General features: G+C 43.7%; 1 protein-coding gene across 1 annotated transcript in view; it reads right to left on the bottom strand.

The window, feature by feature from the left end:
* LOC144755303 (fish-egg lectin-like) overlaps window positions 1–22460 on the bottom strand; it is a 136434-nt gene that overhangs the window by 26043 nt on the left and 87931 nt on the right. The window contains exon 3 of the mRNA XM_078644098.1: window positions 1677–2016. Coding sequence (XP_078500224.1) covers window positions 1677–2016 — 340 coding nt within the window. The remainder of the gene's footprint in view (window positions 1–1676; window positions 2017–22460) is intronic.

Genomic DNA, 22460 nt, shown 5'->3' with positions numbered 1-22460 from the left:
TCAATAGGCTGATCTAAATCACGACCATGAGAGTGGAAAGTTAGTGGAACAGTGGTTGGATCGGTGAAGTATTATAAGTATCTAGGAATTACATTTGATGATAGAGTGTCTTTTAAACATAATTTTAATAATTTAGTGGCAAAACAAGTTCACTTACATTTGCTTTCAAAACTCTGCGTGATAAGCTTCTATTGCCCAGCTATGAACACAAAGGGGTCGATTCCGATTCGGGAAAAAACGCTCCGAATATCCGTACGAAGCGTTTTTCCCATACGAATCGTACCCTGCAACGTCCCCCGCACGTACGACGAAATACGATTTGTACCGAGAGCTGGAATCCGTACGAATCTTACAGAGACCGTATGAATCAAATCCCCGAATGAATCTCCCTCAGAACCCACTGTACGCGACATCCGTACGGTTCGCGGCAGGTTTTTCCGACCCAGCAAGTACGATCCATGTCGGGTACGCACCGTACAACGCTTTTTCTACGGGAGCCGAAAACATCCGGAGAAGCAGAGTTCGCCTCGAAAGAGGTTCGGAACGTCCCCCCTGGATACGGTCCGTACACCCCATGATCGCAGGGGTACACACCGTACCCCTGCGATCATGGGGTGTACGCACCGTACCCCGGGATCATGGGGTGTACGCACCGTACCCCCAGGGTCGCTAGGGTGTACGGTGCGTACACCCTGCGATCGCGGGGTACGCGGGGGTACGCGGGGGTACGCTGTAAAACACTATGTCTGACAACAGGTTGAAAAAGTGGAAACCATTTTGAATTTCAGTGTCATCTGCAAAGAAAGGAGAGGCACTCTTTGTAGGGCCAGTCTAGTAAATAATGGATTTTCATACTATGTTTCACAAGGAGAGCCATAAATGTAATCAAATAATCACCTCTAAATCTACAGTGTTGACTAGTGAGGCGGAATCAGTATTGCAAGGCTTGTAAACTGTAATATGTTTAGACAATGTCCTGGTCTGTCTGGTCTGCTCACAAATTGATACTTAATATGTAAGTCTGAGAGCATTGCTGTCGCAGAGAAAGAGTTGAAAACCAGGTACTGTTTTTTAGCAAGAAGTTTTTACTTTGAGAGGCGCTTTTGATAGCACAGTACAGGAACAGCCAAAGAATATCTCTCATTACATCTGAGCCTCCAACTTAATGCATTTATTGACCACACTTCTCTTGCTACATTCATTTATGAGGATTTGAAAATGTGTAGAAAGGTGTGTGCCACAGGACAGGATGCTTATTCCCTGCAGAGCACCCGCAAGGACCCTGGGAAGTCTCATGGAGAAGTGTGGTAGCCATGAAAGTCTCAGGAGATGTGAGGTTTCCATGACGTTTTTGTGCTGCTACACTACTGTATTGGGCCTTTACTTGAAAAGATTCAAAAGCAGTTTGAGCTCAAATCACCCTTGCCAAATAATGCTCTAATTCCGAACTAAATGACAAGCGCCTGCCACCTTTCTTGCAGTGTCTGCACTGGGACTGAGCATGGTTTTGCACTGCAGAAGTGAGGCCCGACTACTGCTGCAGTGAGGCCTATAGCACTGCACTTGACATTCAGCTTTTAAAGGCACAACCTCAAGAGTAAACACAAAGGTTTGAGCTTTTTTTGGGGAGAAAAACTATCGCAATACCATATCTTGGAAGATGTTTCTTGACATACCTGCGATATGCATCCCCCACGCTGTTCACACCGTACACAGAGCCATCACTGCCCACTTCAATCATGGAGAGCTTGCCTTCCACTTGCTGCCAACTGGAACCACTGCAGGAACTTGGTGTTACAGAAGATCTGTAATAGATGTCATCAGCAGAGTTGACTCCCCAGCAGCCCAGAGGGCCACAGCTGTAGTACTTCAGCTTCCCATCAATATGGGACCATGGAAGCGTCGACCCATCATTGGTTGATACTGTTGCTTGGTCGTGAAGGCAAAAAATGTCATCATTCATGTTAGCACCAGAGATAAACTGGGCTCCACCTGCATCAATCTGCTTCAGGAGCCCTGGAAGTAAAATGAAGAACAAAATATGTGAGGACAACTGAAGATTAGGTGGACGGACCCCCACACCCCCCAACTAAACATTGACTGCATCAATTGGAATGCATTTGAGGTGGGTGACAATGTTAGACTATGGTGCTAGTGCAATGGCATACCTACCTCTCTGCCAGAGAAAGAATAGACTGGCTGACTTCCTTTCCCCCCTCCAACCTTTAAAGACATTTTCCTCTCCTCCAAAGTGGCTGGTATGTGTGTAGATTTGCTACACACTGCCCTGGAAATTGTTTCTGTAATGTGGGTTACGTTACAAAACTTTGTCTTTATCAAGATCCAATGGCATAAAAATCGCTATCAAGTAGGGCCTCAGATTTCTTGTGGGAGTCTGCAAATGATATACTGATCGTCTTTTTATCAATTGTTTGTATTTTAGATATCCCTGACGAAGGGAACAATTCCCGAAATGCCTTGGATATTTTAATATCGTGAATCGTGGAAACGTCGCACTCTCTTGTGTCATGATCACTATGAATGTATAAAATTATTTGAAGATTTAAGAGATAACAAGTGACAAGTAATAGATTAAGGAGTAATAAAATAGAAGAAGAAAAATTGGAATTTGATTCATACATATTTGGGGCTGTGCAGCTTGTATAGCGACCGACCCCGGTTCCCTTTGATTGTTTGTACTTTCAAGCTCACTGGGCAAAGCGCTATCAAGTTGGCACGCCACCGTAATTTGAAGAAATTGAGTAATTAAGACCAGAAGAACACATTGAGAACGTTGGTGTGCATTCCACCACTTACATTGATTCACAGGGAATCTGCAAATAACATATCTCAAACAATTCAAAATCTTAGATTATTTTCGAAAATCTAATAATTACTAACATTCCTCAGAAACAAAAGTTACATATGCACAAATATGCAAAGATCAGAGTCCATATTAAGAATTTGAATTGCAGATGATTTCCATCACATATTTTCAGGGGCGGCTCCTCCACTAGGGCGGAGGAGCGCAATAACTACCATTTTATGTTTCTGCTTCTTGCACTGCGAGAAATTAGAAGGGTTTGGTTGATGGGGCTGCTCTGCGAGCAGGGCTGGGCAGGGGAGGAGTGGTGTGCCAACCCCTGAGTGAGCATGACTGGTTGGGTTGGCCTTCGGGGACCGCCCAAACCAGTCATGCGCACGCTGCCCTTTCGCCATGGAGGCTGCAATGCAGCCTGCATGGAGAAAATGGCCTCCCCATAAGCCCCTCGCTGGGCGGCGTCGCCAGCTACCGGTTCCTGCCAGAGGCAGGAGAGCAGGAATCAGAGCCGGAGCTGAGAAAATACGGGTCCTGACCAACAGACAGGTACTTTTTATATTAATTATTAAATATACACCCTCCCTGCGCTAGCCCCCGAGCCCCACCCACGAATAATGCCGGCAGAGACTGCATATTTCCAAAGATTCTGAAAGAGTTACAGCAAGCCCCAAATGTCTTCACTACAAATGGCCACTTAATGCAGATAATGTTAATTTCGGAGGTAGGGAAAATATAGTCCATTTCCCGGGTCACTCATATGAGGGCCGTAAAGGCCAGCTATATTCCCTCTGTTCATATAATATTTGGTAAATGGGCAGCCAGTGGCTTGGGCAGTTAATAAAAAGAGATTAACCACCTCCACCCCCCTCCCCTCCACCCCCCAGCAATTTCATCATGAGTGTACCAGCCACTTTTGCAAGAAGGGCATGCTCTTTAGCCAGGCCCTGTACTCTACTCTCCTGGAATGAGTTGGCATGGCGTTCAACCATGGCTAGCATTATCTGTCATATGTCAGGTCATGATCAGTGAATTGGGTGAGAGGAGAGGATGAGTTATAGTTCCCTTACTGGTGCATTTCAGTATTTTTTAAACTTTGATTCATAACAATACTGTCCCTTAAACTGAAGATATTTTTAGAGTAATTTCGACTTTTTTAACCAATGCTATTTGTCTTCTAATTACTTTACCATGCACGTTACTTAACAAAGTTCTTTCAGTGAAATGTTGGGGATCCATAAAAATATATTTGATCGTTTGGCTGTAAGATTTGTTCACTGGATGCACTGAGTGGTCCTTCGGCAATGTGGAGTTTCACTGTGAACTTAAATGTTTTAATTATTGGCTCTGATATTGGATATCAATAACAACTGCAGCTTAGCCATAAACACATGTTTAAAAATGTTAAATTCGAAAATTGATTGACAGCAGTTTTTTGTTACAGGTTTAATCTGTTTACTAGTTTTTAGATATTTCTGTTATAAAAGAGTGATGGGGGGGCTCAGAGCTGTATCTGGCTCATTAACTTGAGTTCTCTCCTCAGATCAGGATCCTCAGAGAATTTGACTGATGGTAATTTTGAAAATTAAATTTAACTGATTGGATGAGGGAACATTTTTCTCTTTGTACTACAGAGGATATGCAAATTCTTACACTTCGATTCGCTGACTGCAAGTACAAATATTTATTGCCACATCCATTACCAGATGCCAGACACCGAACCTGCATCCTGAAAAAAGTGCCATGATGGATATGGGGAACAAAGCGATACAAAAGAGAATGATGGACGGAGCGTTTGAACAAATCAAACACTCACCCCCAGTCAACTGATCTGGGTTTAATCCATCACCATTCTTTAGTTCACTCAGCCACCCCAGTTCAGACATGGCTATATGCAAATCAGTCTGACCCTGTGTCTTATGGGAACAGTCCAGCCCGAACTGCCAAGCCATGTCTTCCCTGGACCGGAAACAAGCATCCTGGGACCGGTTTCGGATTCATAATCCTCATCAGCCAGGCTATCTTGAATCCAGTGGCCAAGTGAACAAGGGACTCACGTCTGAGCATACCCTGCCACACTTAGGGCGAACAAAGCGATACAAAAGAGAATGATGGACGGAGCGTTTGAACAAATCAAACACTCACCCCCAGTCAACTGATCTGGGTTTAATCCATCACCATTCTTTAGTTCACTCAGCCACCCCAGTTCAGACATGGCTATATGCAAATCAGTCTGACCCTGTGTCTTATGGGAACAGTCCAGCCCGAACTGCCAAGCCATGTCTTCCCTGGACCGGAAACAAGCATCCTGGGACCGGTTTCGGATTCATAATCCTCATCAGCCAGGCTATCTTGAATCCAGTGGCCAAGTGAACAAGGGACTCACGTCTGAGCATACCCTGCCACACTTAGGGCGAACAAAGCGATACAAAAGAGAATGATGGACGGAGCGTTTGAACAAATCAAACACTCACCCCCAGTCAACTGATCTGGGTTTAATCCATCACCCATCATTCTCTTTTGTATCGCTTTGTTCGCCCTAAGTGTGGCAGGGTATGCTCAGACGTGAGTCCCTTGTTCACTTGGCCACTGGATTCAAGATAGCCTGGCTGATGAGGATTATGAATCCGAAACCGGTCCCAGGATGCTTGTTTCCGGTCCAGGGAAGACATGGCTTGGCAGTTCGGGCTGGACTGTTCCCATAAGGCACAGGGTCAGACTGATTTGCATATAGCCATGTCTGAACTGGGGTGGCTGAGTGAACTAAAGAATGGTGATGGATTAAACCCAGATCAGTTGACTGGGGGTGAGTGTTTGATTTGTTCAAACGCACCGTCCATCATTCTCTTTTGTATCGCATGATGGATATGGGGAGCATAGTAGCATCTCCTCACCCAAAGGAGGATGTTTTAGGGATTGATGCGGGCAAATCCAGCTCATAAAAATAAAATAAAAAAACTGTTTTCTCTTGGAATTCACAGATTCTGTAAACAAGTTGTATTAAATTTGTGAATGCTGATTTTTAAGTCAATGTAGCCAAAGGGCATATACATCTGGTTGGAGGGGAAAAGGTCTGGCACAGGGCCAGTTGCTGCCAACCCTTGTTACACAGCGTAAGGTTGCACAGTGTATTGGCCACACCCTGTGGACAACCACTGCTGCGTCAATTAAAGACAGTGTTCAGGTGTGGCTGGCCAAATAGAAGGTTGCCTGCAGGGACTGGCTACAGCCAGAGGCTGCAAATAGCCGAGGTTGGCAGCAGGACAGGTTCAGAGGGAAGGATCTGTAGCAAACTCCACTGCACATGGCCTTTCACCATGCATAAAGGTATGTTAGCCACACACTGGGTATGCTGCAAGGTCTAGCCATAGGCCAAGCACTATGGTCAATTCCATCGTTTATGGCAAAAGACCATGTGCAGCTGTAGTTGGCTGCTCAGTGGGTTGGCCAGGCCATGAGCCCATCCTGTTGCTCACTGCTGAAGGCCATGGACCGCAGTGGCTGAGTGCACAGGTGTTGAGTGTAGTGGCACATTGATAAGTGATGTCAACAGTGATTGCCACAGATAATGACATTTATCATGTCATCTTTGACAGCAGTGAGGTCATGAACAGTCATTGAGGAAGTTAATATTTGCACAGTAAGACACAATTAGCCAATTACCGCCGTTTCTTTATGTTTTGTAACCATATTTTTTTTAACTGTGGTTTTGAGTGGAGATTTATGTTTTTGTAAACATGCATTAATATTCTTACATAAACATCTATACAGACACACATATATATATCATTTCTGATGTATATTTTTACATGCAAATTCCTCACCTGTAGAATTTTCCAAGGCGCTAGACTGCTTCCGGGAACTTCAAAGCTTTACCATCACCAGCAGGTGATGCTGGCTTTGTGTCAACGCCAGAAATGGCAGCAGATGACCTCACCGAAGTCATATAGCGTCCACCCCGGCACAAAACATCAGTTCCCTTTTTTACCGCGCCTTCAACGTGGATCAGGAGCTCACTAATCAGAGCTGCGAATTTTCTTCACAGAGAAAAATAATTGCAGTACAATGTCCAAACACTCAAGTTGTAAGCCCTATAGGGACGGGGAGGGTACAGATATCAATTACTGAACCCCCCTCAAATTGACTCTGGTGCCTTCAGTCAGATCACGACTTGTGCTCCTGTGAATCCTGTAGAAGCTGCACCCTAAGACCATCAAAGAGTGTAAGGCCAAGCTTTTTATGGCTCAGGCCAAAGACGACAGGTGTAGTTGACGACAGGTGTCGTTGTCATCAGTCCAGCCCTTGCTCCAGCTCCCCTATATAGTCTTCAGGTGTGTAGTCTAGAACATCTTTGACCATTAGGGCACTCCTCAGGTGGACTTTTTGCCTCCTCATAAAACTGTCTTTGCCAGACGTTCTGTGCCCTCCAGTATCAGTTGAGAGGAGTGTATCAAGAAAATGTATTTCTTTCACTTCGGGCTGCGATAGTTACCATTCACTTCACCGCACTGCTTCCATACGCATGTGTATCCTGACGGGGCAACAGAGGTCAAGATGGCCGCCACGTTAGCATTCACGAACAGCAGACCTAACATGGCCATGTGACATCGTCAGGTGGTGTCCCCGCAATCCATTTAAGCAGGGAACACTGGCCGCCGCTCACTTGACCGCGTGTTGGTGAGAGACACTTGAGAATACAGGTAAGGAGACTATGACTGTTGTTGCAATGGGGGTAGGCAGGAGAATGTAGTTTTGCACCGCTGAGCGCTTAGTTTCTTTTAAAAAAAAAAATATTTTTTATTGGTTTTCACTTTAATTGTAGTTACATACATAATCCATTCGACAGTTTGGCTATTTATACAGCAGATTAGCAACCCTAGGGAGAAAACATCAATTACAATCAGAGCAAAGTCATGTGTCGCTCTCCAGTGCGTTGCAATTCCATTTCTACTGATGGGGAAATGCAGATGTCACTCTGGTAGGCATTCCACTTGCCCCACTTTCTGTGCCATTTCTTAGGACACCGTCATGCTTTAAACACTTATTTTTCTGCTATCATGCAGTTATCATATTCACTAACCCATAGTGTAAGTGAAGGTCTGTCCGCTACCCCCCACCGCCTTGCAATCTCCCGTTTAACTAGAGTGTATTCCAGTGTTGCCATTTGTTGTTCTACCTCCCTGAGGTCAGTCTGTTCCCACATGTTAAGGAGCCCCAATCTTGTAGTATGGGTGAGTTTCTTTCCCAGGGCTTCACAAATATGACCCGTGGCCACCTCCCATAATGGTCGTACCCCCGGGCATTCCCAGATCATATGATAAAAGGTTGCATCTTGTTGGCAGCCCTGAAGACAGAGCAAACTCATCCTTGAGCCTATTCTCACTAGTGTTAGTCCAGTCAGATAAGATCTCTGTAGTATTTTAAGTAAAATAAACCGGTAACGAAGGGTAATGGCGGCCTCCCAGGGGGACATTAGTGCCGCCTGCCTGTCTTCATCATCAATGGGCCCGAGGTCCACCTGCCACTTCTCCCGAAGTTTACAGAACGTATCAGGTAGATTGTTACATAGCTTTTTATATGTTAATGATATGGCTTTGGTGAACAACTGCCCATCTAGTAGTCAGTGCTCCAAGGGGGACAAATCTGGCGAGTCCGCCATATCTGGAAGAGCAGTGGTTCTGGTCTGTCGGATTTGCAGGTATCTAAATACCTCCCCTTGGGCCATGTCATATTTCTCTCTTAAGTCTTCAAATTTAAGGATTGCACCCCTCTGCACCAGCTCTCGTATAGTAGAGATCCCAATAGTATCCCACTTGTCAAACCCTGGTTGATGAAATAAAAGTTCCAGCTTTTGAGTAAACCACAGTGGCATGGCTTTGGTGAGGACATTTGACCAGCCAAGACATGAGGTTGCCAGGTGCCATATGGCCACTGTGTGGGCTGTGGGGCCGAGATATTGTCCTTTCCGAGCCCTGGAGTACAGTGCCCCCAAGTAGCCCGTGCGTCCCATTGGTATTTATCCAACATGTAGGCTGGATCAATTGGGGAGCGGTAAATCCAATGATTCACTACCACCTGCTGTGAAGCCCAGTAGTGAGCGCTTAGTTTCTAAGACCGTACATTGAGGGGTCATCTTTGGGAGTCCATGTGTGAACGATGTTTTATTAAAGGGAGAGGAGCAAGGAAACACAACCAGCTCTTCATGGAATACTTTTTTGGCAATGGAGACAAAGTGGTGCAGAATATGGCCCTATGCCAGTGGATCATCCTCTGCATCAAGACTTGCTCCCCTTTGACCAGAAAGAAGTCTCGAGAAGGGATTAGGGACCATCCCACCAGGGCCAAATCTAGCACTTTCACTCTTGCAAGAGGAGTGCAAATTGCAGAGATATGTAAGACAGTTATGTGGACATCTACACTCTTTCTCCAAATATTATTGCCTGGATTGGGAAGTGCGCAAGGACTGCCACTTTACCAGGCCTGTCTTACAAGACTAAGAAAAAACAAAGGTGGTGATGGAGCGAGCGTTGACAATACAAACACTCACCCCCAGTCAACTGATCTGGGTTTAATCTATCACCGTTCTTTAGCTCACTCCGCCACCCCAGTTCAGACATGGCCATATGCAAAGCTTGTTTCCGGTCCAGGGAAGTCATGGCTTGGCAGTTCGGGCTGGACTGTTCCCATGAGGCACAGGGTCAGACTGATTTGCATATGGCCATGTCTGAACTGGGGTGGCAGAGTGGGCTAAAGAATGGTGATGGATTAAACCCAGATCTGTTGACTGGGTGTGAGTGTTTGATTGGTTCAGATGCTCCGTCCATCACCACCCCCTTTTGTACCACTTTGTTCGCCATAAGTTGGCAGGGTATCCTCAGACGTGAGTCCCTTGCTCACTTGGAGAAGTGTGGCTCACTGGTTAGAGCAGGCAGACCCTGAAGTAGAGGTCAGACCCGGGACCAGGGTTCAATTCCCGACGCGGCAGGGTCTCAAGCGCGAATGTCCACGGACTCGATAATTCTCGCTTCGGTGCCTGACCTAATCATGGGTTCACACTCTGCAACTCTGGGCATTAAGCTTGCTTAATTTCCACAACGGCCCCCCGCGGCGGGATGCCTGGCTTTCACCTTGGGGATGCCCTGTAGGGGCTATCTCACAGGGAAAAGCCAGGACGGGTTCCCAAGGCAAAGCGCTTAGAGACCCCTGGGTTATAAGCGCTATATAAATCCAAACATACATACATACATACATACTTTGCCACTGAATTCAAGCAAGCCGGGCTGAAGACGGCTGCAATGCCAGAAACCGGTCTTCGGAAGCTTGTTTCCGGTCCAGGGAAGGCATGGCTTGGCAGTTCGGGCTGGACTGTTCCCATGAGGCACAGGGTCAGACTGATTTGCATATGGCCATGTCTGAACTGGGGTGGCAGAGTGGCCTAAAGAATGGTGATGGATTAAACCCAGATCTGTTGACTGGGTGTGAGTGTTTGATTTGGTTCAGATGCTCCGTCCATCACCACCCCCTTTTGTACCACTTTGTTCGCCATAAGTTGGCAGGGTATGCTCAGACGTGAGTCCCTTGCTCACTTTGCCACTGGATTCAAGCAAGCCGGGCTAAAGACGGCTGTAATGCCAGAAAACGGTCCGCGGAAGCTTGTTTCCAGTCCAGGGAAGGCATGGCTTGGCAGTTCGGGCTGGACTGTTCCCATGAGGCACAGGGTCAGACTGATTTGCATATGGCCATGTCTGAACTGGGGTGGCAGAGTGGGCTAAAGAATGGTGATGGATTAAACCCAGATCTGTTGACTGGGTGTGAGCGTTTGATTGGTTCAGATGCTCCATCCATCACCACCCCCTTTTGTACCACTGTCTTACAGGACTGCCTTGTAAAACCATCCACCAGCTCCTCCTAAAGTAGGTTATATCATCGTAATCTAATCTAAAGGTGAGAAATCTGCAGATAGAAATATCCCTCAGAAGAAAAAGTTACTTACCTGGGGTAATGATATTTCTGGTGGATACTCTTTCTCCTTGCAAATTCATCACCTGTGTAGTTATCCCATGTGCCAGACTAGATCCGGAGCATTCAAAGTTCTCAAGCACAGTATGCTTCTGTGCAACCTCCATGCTCCACTGTCTTGCCCCTGTGCCACCATTTTTTAAAATATAACACACACATTCTGTCCAAGGGCATTTGAGCACTTTATGTGAGCACCAGTTACATATACACAACATCACACTAATTTCTTAGAGAAGGGTAGATTAAGTGATGTGCCTAGGACAAAAGAATATTGAGCCTACACCAGAACGTGTACCTGGTTCCAGTTCCGATGTTGGTAGCCCTGATCCTAAAGTCATGTCATTCACAGTGGCCTGAAGAACAAGCAGGTTAATTACGGGTGTAATGATAACCATACAAAGTTTATTGGAACAGTAGGCATTGTGTAGAAAAGGGAGGCAAGTGGCTGATTAATCACTGCACAAGGAAGGAATCAGTCATTTAACATGAGATGCCACAAAATGCCCATCATTGCTCTGGAGTTTCTTTTTTTACTGATGAGATGGCACCGTGGACTTACACCAGAGTTACCAGCAGACATAACACTGATTCAAACTAAGTAGCTGTCAGAATTGAGAAATGCTCAAGAGATGGCGTGCTAAGTTTAGTAAAGAAACTGAAAAACTGCAAGGCACCAGAAAGAAATGGAATAACTAACCAGGCAACCGAGATGCTCCCAAATACACAATGAATCATCTTGCTAAGATCATTACAAGTCCTAGATTTAATATCAACGGATCGACTGGAGTAGTGTTTCTGATTATAGCCAAGGCATTTTACAGGGTATGGCACGCAGGTCTACAAGCTCATTAAGATCGTTTGTCAGAGACCCAGTAAACCTGCTGGCTACCCGGCATAATGTGCCTTTCATGTTATGGTACGAGAGGAGTGTTCAACAGTACATCCTAATCTTGCTTGAGTGCCTCAGGGAGGGATCAATTCTCAGCCCATTTTTCTTCAATCTATTTACATATGATATTTCCAGACACTTAAAGAAGACAGACCTTTTTCTTTATACTGTTAATGTATCAGTCATCTCAGTCTTTTCAATGAAAAAGGAGTGGATAAGAACCTAGAAACATTCCTCATCAGAATCTCTGGAAGGTGTTTAGAATGGAGATGTTGTATTGATCTTACATTAAATTGGCTATTGTGGTTCGTGTATTGTTTATGTTTAGCTGAGAAATGTGCTTCATGGTTTCCTATTAAAATGTAGAATGTTTAGATTAATTCCTCTTTTGACTGCCTGGCTGAATGCAGATGCTGTCTGCCCTAATGAAGAGCTGTCAACTTCCTCCTGAATTTTATTTCTTTGCAACAATTGGCGACGTGTTGTAGAGATTTATCTGTCATCAAAGCGGCACATGAACAATACGATCTCTATTTATGGACTCAACTTCGATTTCCACGTGTGACTATGGTTGCCCGTGTATACCTTCAAGGAACCTTTTTGTGATAACAGTCGATGAACTAGTACAACTACTGAAGACTCACTCGCCTTTCATTTCCACCTTTGCCCATTTTGGGATCACTCGAGGACACAGAGTTACCGGCTTGAGTGCACGGTTTAATTGGCGAGTGAAGCATTTATAAGCGTGTCACCTTTCTCATGCTTGTGAGCATGGAGGGACCGGTTCAGGTGTACTACGTCCTGTGTCGGATGCGCTTTTTCATTGGATGATTGCTCAAGAGTACGGATCAAGTGTATCACGCGATCTGACTGCTGGAAACTGCGATCTATTCTATTTGATGTCCGTCTTCCGAGGAATAAACTGCAATTCTATTGCAAAAGTGATCTTATCTTCATTTTCACTGGACAATATTTCCTGCTTCTTGTTTTTGAAAAAAATGGATTCGTTGTACTAGGAAATAAGTTCATTGGGCATCATTTTACACTTGTTGTTAGGCTGTTGCTATTCCAACTCATTTACTTTGGCTTATATTTATCTGTGTGCCTGAAGGTTTTTCCTCTATTTCTTTGGAGAGTGAAATATACATCATGCAGTTTGAGCCTCCTGTGAAATTTTACAAAATAAGGGAGACCCTCCCATTTCATGGACAAGATGGAAGTTAAAATACTCCATTGTTACTCCATTGTTTAAGGTCTGATGGTTAAAGTGGTTTGTATGCTTAAAGATGCTAAAATATTTTCGATTTAAGATCTGACTAGCATCAAATTGAACTTACAGAACACTTGAAACTTTTGACTGCGTTACTTATGCCACATGGACTATATCAATTCAAAAGGATGCCATTTGGATTAGCTTCATTGTTCTAAAGGGCTATGTTCCACATTTCGAACAACTTTGTGAAGTGTTTCCAAGATTATATGTTGGTATTTTCAAAGGATGAACATTTGGAACATATTAATGAAGTATGTAGAAGGCTTCAAAAACATGGCCTGACTCTCAAGTGGTTAATATGCAAATTGTTCCACAATCCTGTGGATTAATTAGGCCATTCTTTGTCTGATGATGGAGTTGTGCCTAAAATATCTATTGTAGATGCTATCATCAATGCTTCTGCACCAGAAAATAAAGAACAACTCTTCTCATTCATGGGATATGTATTATAGTTAATTCATTACGAATTTTCCACCAAAATGGAACCTTTGTGGGAACTGACAAGGTAAATGTGGAATTTGTTTGGTCTGAAAAACAGCAACTGGCATTTCAGTGTTTTAAGAAAGATATTATGGAGGCACCAACATTGAAGCATTTCTGTTTATACAAAGAATGTATAATTACTGTGAATGCTAGCATGTATGGAGTTGGTTGTGTTATCACAGAGGTGTAGAAAAGAAGAGTGGAATGCAGCTTTTGCATCCAGGACCTTAAATGATACTCGGAGTAGGTATGCAGTGATTGATAAAGAGGTGTTGGCAATCCTATAGGCTATTGAAAATTTCAGAAATTACATGTGGGGAAGTGTATCCACATTAAAGGGCTGATTATGATGGCGGACGGACCTGAGTCCGTCCGCCACCATAGAGTAGGAGGGACCGTCCGTAGGGGCTGCGGCGGTCCCTCCGTGCAGATTAGGATGTGGCTGCCAGGGTGGCGGTCACATCCTCAATCTTTAACATTGCGGCGGGTGCAGCTTCAAGCTGCACCAGCCGCAATGTTAAAAATGCATGCACGGCATTTGCGTGCACAAAGCAGCAGGCACCGAGCAGTGCCTGCCGCTTTGTCCACGTAAATGCAGGGGGGTACCATAGGTACCCCCCATGTGCACCACCCACCCCCCCTTCACCCAGGGGGCCTGCAACGGGCCCCCGAAGTGAAGCTCCGTATGCTTTTCCACGGCGGAAAAGCCGCCGTGGAAAGCATACTTTGTACTCCATCCTAATATGGATGGCGGTGTCTGATAGACACTGCCAGCCATGTTAATGCTTTTCCACCGCGGTCGGAAGGCGACCGCAGCGGAAAAGCGGAGGACAGATTGTAAGACCCACCAGCGATCCTAATTTGGCGGTGGGTCTTTCAAGCCTCCGCGGCGGATTTCCCACATCCTCCGGGCCGGCGGTGGCTTCCGCCGGCCCGGTGGATGCGGGAAATCCGCCATCGTAATAGGCCCCTTAGGACAAAACACAAACCACTGGTGAACATATGTAAATGTAAATGTAAATGTAAATGTACAGGAATTTATATAGCGCAAATCACCAAGCGGTTTCTAAGCGCTTGCTTAGGGAACCCGTCCTGGTATTCCCCTGTGAGATAACCCCAGCAGGGTATCCACAAGGTGAAAGCCAGGCATCCCGCCGCGAGGGGCCGTTGTGGAGATTAAGCAAGCTATTGCCCAGAGTCGCAGAGTGTGAACCCGTGAATCGAGTAGGCACCGGAGCGAGAATTGTCGAGTCCATGGACATTTTAGAACTCAAGACCCCGCAGCACATGTTACAACCTGGTGGGGGCTGGAACACCACTGCACGCATGTGAAATGAGGGATACGTTATGGCAACAGGTAAGGAACAGTGGGGCATATTACCAACCAATAGAGATAATTTTTGTCTCTAACTTGTTTAGAGACAAAAATTATCGCCGCAAATCGGCGATTTTTAGCGCAGATGAACCTTGCTATTAGCAAGGTTTATCGCAAATGCGATAAAAAACGGCCGCAATGCATGAATATCGCTGAAAAGTCAGCGATATTCATGCATTATCGGGCAAATGCTCTTAGCCATGTTATCCACCTCCCATTGGATAACGTGGCTAAGAACTGCTCCTGGGCAAGTGTTAGCTTTTGGAGATATTCGCGCTTAGCGCGAATATCTCCAAAAGTTGGTAATAGGAGATAGCGATGTTAGCGACTGTTTTCAGTCGCTAACATCTTGGCACGCCCACTTTGCATGTCATTAGTGATAAATATCACTGACATGCAAAGCGGGGCCCAAGATGGTCACTATCTCCTATTAGCTGTTGCTAACTGGTGTTAGCGACAGCTTGGTAATAGGGAGATAATTTTATCTCCGCTTTCTTGGCTTTTAAAGCCAAAAAAGCGGAGATAAAGCCCCTTGATAATATGCCCCAGTGTGTCTTGGAATGTTGGCCTAAGGAGCTAATTTCTCTAGAGGGATTACCATTTTTGAAGGCTTCATGAGAATTGGATTTGGAAGGTGGATTAATATTCAAACAAGGTAAGTCTGTTGCTTTAGTTGATATGTGAAAAGTGATTTTGTGTCTGGCTCATGAGGAGCATATTCGTATGTCGGCTACGAAGAGGCATATCAGATCGTGTTTTTGGTGGCCCGGTATGTACAGGATGCCAGACAGGGTAGTAAGAGAGTGTGATCAATGTGTTAATGGTGAGAAAACCTTCAAGGTTAATCCTGCACCTTTGAAACCTGTTAAATGGCTGAAATTGCCTGGGAAATTTCTGGTCCATTTTCTTTTTTACCTCAAAAAGCTAGGGGGTATATTACCAAGCAATAGTGATAATTATCGCTATTGCTTGGTTAGAGATAAAAATTTACCGCAAAGCTGCGGCGATTTTTATCGCAAATAAACCTTGGTATTACCAAGGTTTATCGCAAATGCGATAAAAATCGCCGCAAAGCATGAATATCGCTGAAAAGTCCGCGATATTCATGCATTATCGAGCTAATGCTCTTAGCCATGTTATCCACCTCCCATTGGATAACATGGCTAAGAACTGCTCAGGGCAGGTGTTAGCTTTTGGAGATATTCGCGCTTAGCGCGAATATCTCCATAAGTTGGTAATAGGAGATAGCGATGTTAGCGACTGTTTCCAGTCGCTAACATCTTGGCACGCCCACTTTGCATGTCATTAGTGATAAATGTCACTGACATGCAAAGTGGGGCCCAAGATGGTCGCTATCTCCTACTAGCTGTCGCTAACTGGTGTTAGCGACAGCTAGGTAATAGGGAGATAATTTTATCTCCGCTTTCTTGGCTTTTAATGCCAAAAAAGCGGAGATAAACCCCCTTGATAATATGCCCCTAGGTTTGCTTGAGTGATGATAGATTATCACTCCAAGTCACTGGAAGTAAAATGTATTAAGCAAAACACCACTCAAGTAGTAATTGTGGGGCATATTATCAAGGGGGTTTATCTCCGCTTTTTTGGCTTTAAAAGCCAAGAAAGCGGAGATAAAATAATCTCCCTATTACCAAGCTGTCGCTAACACGAGTTAGCGACAGCTAATAGGAGATAGCGACCATCTTGGGCCCCGCTTTGCATGTCAGTGATATTTATCACTAATGACATGCAAAGTGGGCGTGCCAAGATGTTAGTGACTGGAAACAGTCGCTAACATCGCTATCTCCTATTACCAACTTTTGGAGATATTCGCGCTAAGCGCGAATATCTCCAAAAGCTAACACCTGCCCTGAGCAGTTCTTAGCCATGTTATCCAATGGGAGGTGGATAACATGGCTAAGAGCATTTGCTCGATAATGCATGAATATCGCTGACTTTTCAGCGATATTCATGCATTGCGGTCGTTTTTTATCGCATTTGCGATAAACCTTGCTAATAGCAACGTTTATCTGCGATAAAAATCGCCGATTTGCGGCGATAATTTTTGTCTCTAAACAAGTTAGAGACAAAAATTATCTCTATTGGTTGGTAATATGCCCCTGAGTTTTTTAAGGAGACTGTTGCTAGAGAAGGATAACCTGATGTTTTAATTACAGAAAATGTAACTCAGCTTAAGTCGCGAGCAATGGAAAGATTTCTCAAACCGTGTGGAATACGGCATGCCACTAACACGTAACATGAACCTCACAGTAATGTATTAGTAGAGAGAGTCAACCATGTTTTAAAGGACTATGTGGTAGAGGCACGTAAGAGTGGTTGTTAATGGTGGAATGCACTAAGGTAAAAATTGTAGATGTATCGCATTACACCTCATTTTGTTATGGAAGTGAGTCCATTAAAGTTACTTAAAGGAAGAGATCCAGTTTCCAAGTTTTGTCCATCTTGGTTCAGGAAAATATGTGGTAATAGCAGACATAGTATTATGTGGATAGTGTGAGCAGGAGAGTCAAAGGGAAGCAGAGTAAGACTAAAAAAATGATATGAGGTCAAATGGAATATTAAAGAACCAATGGGAGATTGGGTGAGAATTCTCAAATCTGGTATAGTCCACAAAGTTGAGCCCAAGTATGGGAAGGTGATGAATGTCATTAGGGTTTACCAACAGCGTTGTTACACAAGATGGTAAAGTGTGGAACCCTAGAAGGGTTGTTAAAGGCAAACATATGGCAAATTTAGATAACATGGAATGTGAGCAGAGTTGTGATGAAAGTGACATATTTCTTCTAAAGGTTGGCAAAATTGTACCAGAGGGAAACGCTGTGAATGTTTCTGGTCATGAGGGTAGTAAAGTGGACACTGACTGGTGTTGAATTGACACACCAGAGTGTTGGTAGAAATGAAGTTTAGAAGATAGGAAAAAGGAGGTGTGCCTTTTTATCTATTGTTTGAATTGTTTTTAATTTTGCACTTGAGGTTTTATAGTACACCTTTCATATGTAAAATAGTATTTTTTCTATGTCTTGCTGTCAAACACGTATTTACACTGGTGATGATGGGTGGAGTTTATGCACTTGAAAACGGCTTTTGCCGAAATGCGTCAGTGCGTTAATCTTGGAAAAATAAGGACTTACTTGAACTCTCGCTACCGGGAGTGCCCATTGTTCTTACGGTCAGCTGACCAAAGATTGGGTCACATATATATATATATATATATATATATTGCTTAAAGTTCCCCGAGGGGAAATAAAAACGCACTCTCCCGTCTCAGTTTTGTGACAGCGATTTAATCACCAAATTGGGCGACAACTGCTTCTCATATATATATATATATATATATATATATATATATATATATATATATATATATATATATATATTAATTAGGTAGGTATAGTTCATAGCGATATCTAGAGTCGGAGTTCAGTACGTGTACTGAAATCTGTTCAATTAAAGCGCGAGCTGCATGCTGATTGGCTGTGAACTGTCTGTCAACATTCGAAACCAGGAAGTGTTGGCGGACATCTTGTGCCTCGCTAGAACCGAGTCACAAGAAAACAGTAAAACAAAGTTGAGAAATAAGGGAAGGGGGTAGGGTAGAGATATTCTGACCCTCTAGGCTTGCTCAGGGGGTCGTACATGGATGTTTAGGCTCTATTTTTATTTGATTTTTTAAAAGAAAAATCGTGGCGTACGCGTATGTAAATACCTACAATTACGAGCAGGAGCTGCATGCTGATTGGCTGTCAATACTCCAAACCAGGAAGTGTTGGCAGCCATGTTGTTTGTCGGGAGAGCAGAGTCACAAGAAAACAGTAAAACAAAGTTGAGAAATAAGGAAAGGGGGCAGGGTAGAAACATTCTGAGCCTATAGTCTTGGTCAGGGGGTGGTACATGGATCTTTAGGGTCAATTTTTATTTTTTTTAAATAAAAAATGGGGGCACTCGTGCAGTAAAAGGTGGAAAAGGTGAAAAAAAAAAGTAGAAGTCCGTTTTATTCATTAGGTCCCGGGGGGCAAATTACGGGGGCAATTTTTCTGCATAATGGGGACTTGTAAGGTGCTCCGAGCACTGGGGAACGGCACTTCTCTGGTTTTATTTTGAAGTATGCGGGGAGGGGTTACGGTCCTACTCCCCGCAGTCTTGGGGAGCGGCACCCCTCGGGTCTTTTTGGTCTTTTTAAAAAAAAAAAAATGTTTTGAGCTCTCCCTCCCTCTCTCACCGTACACGTCGCGGGGGACTCCACCTTTCTGGGCCAGTAATATGTAAAATGACCTTCCAGCTCCGGGTACCTGCATTGTGTGGAGTTTTTTATTAATGTTGGGAGGGTGGGCTTGATAATACATCCTTTTTAATTCCCATAGAAGCCCATGTTCTGGTGTTAACATGGGCTTCTATGGGAAATAACAAGGCCGTATTATGAAGCTCATTATCACCGTGTTATCTGCAGTTTCCTGCCAATAAAACAGCGATAATTTTAACACCGGTCCTTGATAATATGCACCTAAGTTTACTGGTCAAAAAAAAGAGCAATGGTCCATATTATCAACAAAAGGCGATACATCATCGTCGCTTTTAGCGGCGATAATGGGCTTGATAATATATCTTTGTGAATTACAATAGAAACCCAGGTTAATACTAGAACCTGGGCTGCTATGGGAATTTACAAGGGCCTATTATCAAGCCCATTATCGGCAGTTTCCTGCCAATAAAAGCGGCAATAATGTATCGCCCTTTACTGATAATATGGCACTGACGGGCATATTATCAAGGACCGGTGTTAAAATTATCGACGTTTTATGGGCAGGAAACTGACGATAAAACGCCGAAAATGTTCTTGATAATATGCCCTTGTTAATTCTCATAAAAGCCCATGTTCTGGTGTTAACATGGGCTTCTATGGGAATTAACAAGGGCGTATTATCAAGCCCAGAAGCGGCCCCTGGAGGGAGTTGCGGTGAGACAGGCGGAGCGGGGGAGGGGCAGGGTGGGGGGTGATAAACAACGTAATCTGGATGATTGTAGGTAAGTAAACAATTTAATTAATAAAACGAATTTCGGGCCACATTATCAACAACATAAGGCGATACATTATCGCCGCTTTTATCGGAAGGAAACTGCCGATAAAGCGGCGATAATGGTCTTGATAATATGCCCTTGTGAATTTCCATAGCAGCCCAGGTTAACACCAGAACCTGGGCTGCTGTGGGAATTTACAAGGGCCTATTATCAAGCCCATTATTGGCGCTTTATCGGCAGTTTTCTGTTGATAAAAGCGGCGATAATGTTTTGCCTTATATGGAGATCCGATTCAGCTGTGTGTCTTATTGTGCGAGGTTAGGCAATGCTTACATGATTACAGTAACTGAGCATGTGGTTTGATTAAAAAAAAGTTGTGTTAATTCCTCTGCATGGGAAGCTAGAGTTTTTCCATCTGGCTGTCAATTTCGACCTTAAAAGCAGAGTCAACCAAATGAGTCGTATAAGAGCGCTATTGTCTCAAAAAGAGGTCGCTCTTACATCTGCTAGAGAAACATTTGTCCTTCATGTAGCAAACACCCGCACAGAAATGTATGCTTTGTTAAATACAGATGCGCCGTGGAATTTAAGGGAGTTAATTTAGACTATCTTTAATGCTTGGAAATGTGAACTTGACTCTGGTTTTTAGTCTTGGAGTGTGCGTTTCTAAGTGGCACACGTTTATATCACGTGCTTTGATGAAGAAAGGGTGCCGTGGAGCTGAGGCTTTCACTCACACCCTGTTAAGTTAGCATGGGTTTATTAGAAGCTTACATGCTATTTTTGCTTTCCTGCTCTGCTTGGCACATGACACATACTTGTGATATTGTTTAGAGAAGGCTGAGTATTTTGTTTTATATGAGAATAATTTGGTATGCTAGATTTGTAAAGTGCCTCGCTAGTTTTGTGTGTATAGTGAGAGCATGGAACATCAAAGATATGTTGAATACTGTGTCTGTTCAGAATGATCCTCGGAAGTTCGAGCCATAATACATATGTAGTTGTGTCCACCTTTGATACTTGCGCTTTTCATAATGCATTGTGGAGGCAAAGTTACACACAGTTGGAGAACATTCATAACTTGATAGTTTGTGGAGCACTGAATGTGATCTATTACTGCTGAGTACCAGAGGTATGGGTCTGACCATGTAATCCTATGAGACTTTCTGTAGTTATAAACTAATCTCCTAGGTAGGGTGGGTGAAATGTAGGTATATTTTAAATTTGTTTACCTTTAGTATTATAGGATGCTTTTTCCGTTTGTATCTTATAGAATAGTAACAATGCTGACAACCTTGTTTGTGATTATATGTTTGGTTGTATTATCTAAGGTACTGTGCATGAGATTTTGGCGTTAGAAATAAGCATTTCAAAGTTGCACGTTTATTTATTTACATCTTGTATTGGACTGGTGTAAGACTATAATGAAAGAGTGCTATTGTTATTCACGTTACTTCATGTAATCTAAGTGGCATGTTCTGGGTTGACTAGTCATTGGTGTTTTTGTTGTAGGGCAGTGGTTCCCAAACTTTTGACTCCTGAGGACCCCCCATAGAGTCACCATTGGAAGCTGGGGACCCCCAAGCAATTTGTAGGATTTAAATTTCAAACATTAAAACCATAATTCGGAAAAAATTAACACATATGTGCACACAAAACAAATACTCAAATTACTAATGATTTTAGTGGCATATTTACAAGCCCCTATCATCATGGGAACATCACTTTCTGAGAGTTTTCTGTAGCGATAGGGGCTTTGCCTTATTTACAAGGCAACGTTAAGCCACTTAACGTGGCTTAACGGTCTCTTGTAAATAAGACTCCCTTTGACACAATACTTAGCGTGAAAGCGGTGGGCAGTGTGTGTTGTGGCGGGCGTTTCCTCTGCAAAACCCATTGATTTTGACGCTGCCGCCTATTTACAAGAGCAGCGTAAATGGGAAGCAGCACCAAAATTAAGGCCAGGGAAAACCTGGTCTTAAGTTGGCGAAACAATGAGAAATGCTTCATTTCTCCTCGTTTTTGTAAAACACCTTGGATTGTTTGTGTTCAGTGAGTCACTCATTGATGCATCTATACGCTAAGTAATATCCCTCACCGAACCACACAGGCACTCATACTGATACTCAAAGAACAAACTAATAACCCATATATACACTCATGTAGCTACTCACCAACCCATGCAGCCCCTTATAGACAAAGTGAGACACTGATACAGATATTTACATATTTAAACATTACTCGCTAATACATGTATTCACTAAGATACACTTAATAAGTCACTTATGCAATCACTTTTACAAAAGAGCATCCATTCAGACACTTATTTACCCATTTATTCTTCAATCGACGTTTAGATATAGATATATAAAACATATTTATTTTTCAGAAAGACATACATTCCCTGGATGATGTCATCAGTGATGTCATGAGTGATGTCACTGACCATGTCATGAGTGATGTAATATGTGATGTCATCAGCAGTGCATTGCGGGTGCGCGAGTTATAGTTAGCTGAACTAACTATAACGGGGGAATTTCAATGGTTTTGTATGAGAGAAATGTCCAGC

This window comes from Lissotriton helveticus, chromosome 5_1 (genome assembly GCF_964261635.1).
Source record: "Lissotriton helveticus chromosome 5_1, aLisHel1.1, whole genome shotgun sequence".
NCBI lineage: Eukaryota > Metazoa > Chordata > Amphibia > Caudata > Salamandridae > Lissotriton > Lissotriton helveticus.
Note: the sequence above shows the minus strand (reverse complement) of the source record. Positions and strands in the feature narration are given on the sequence as shown.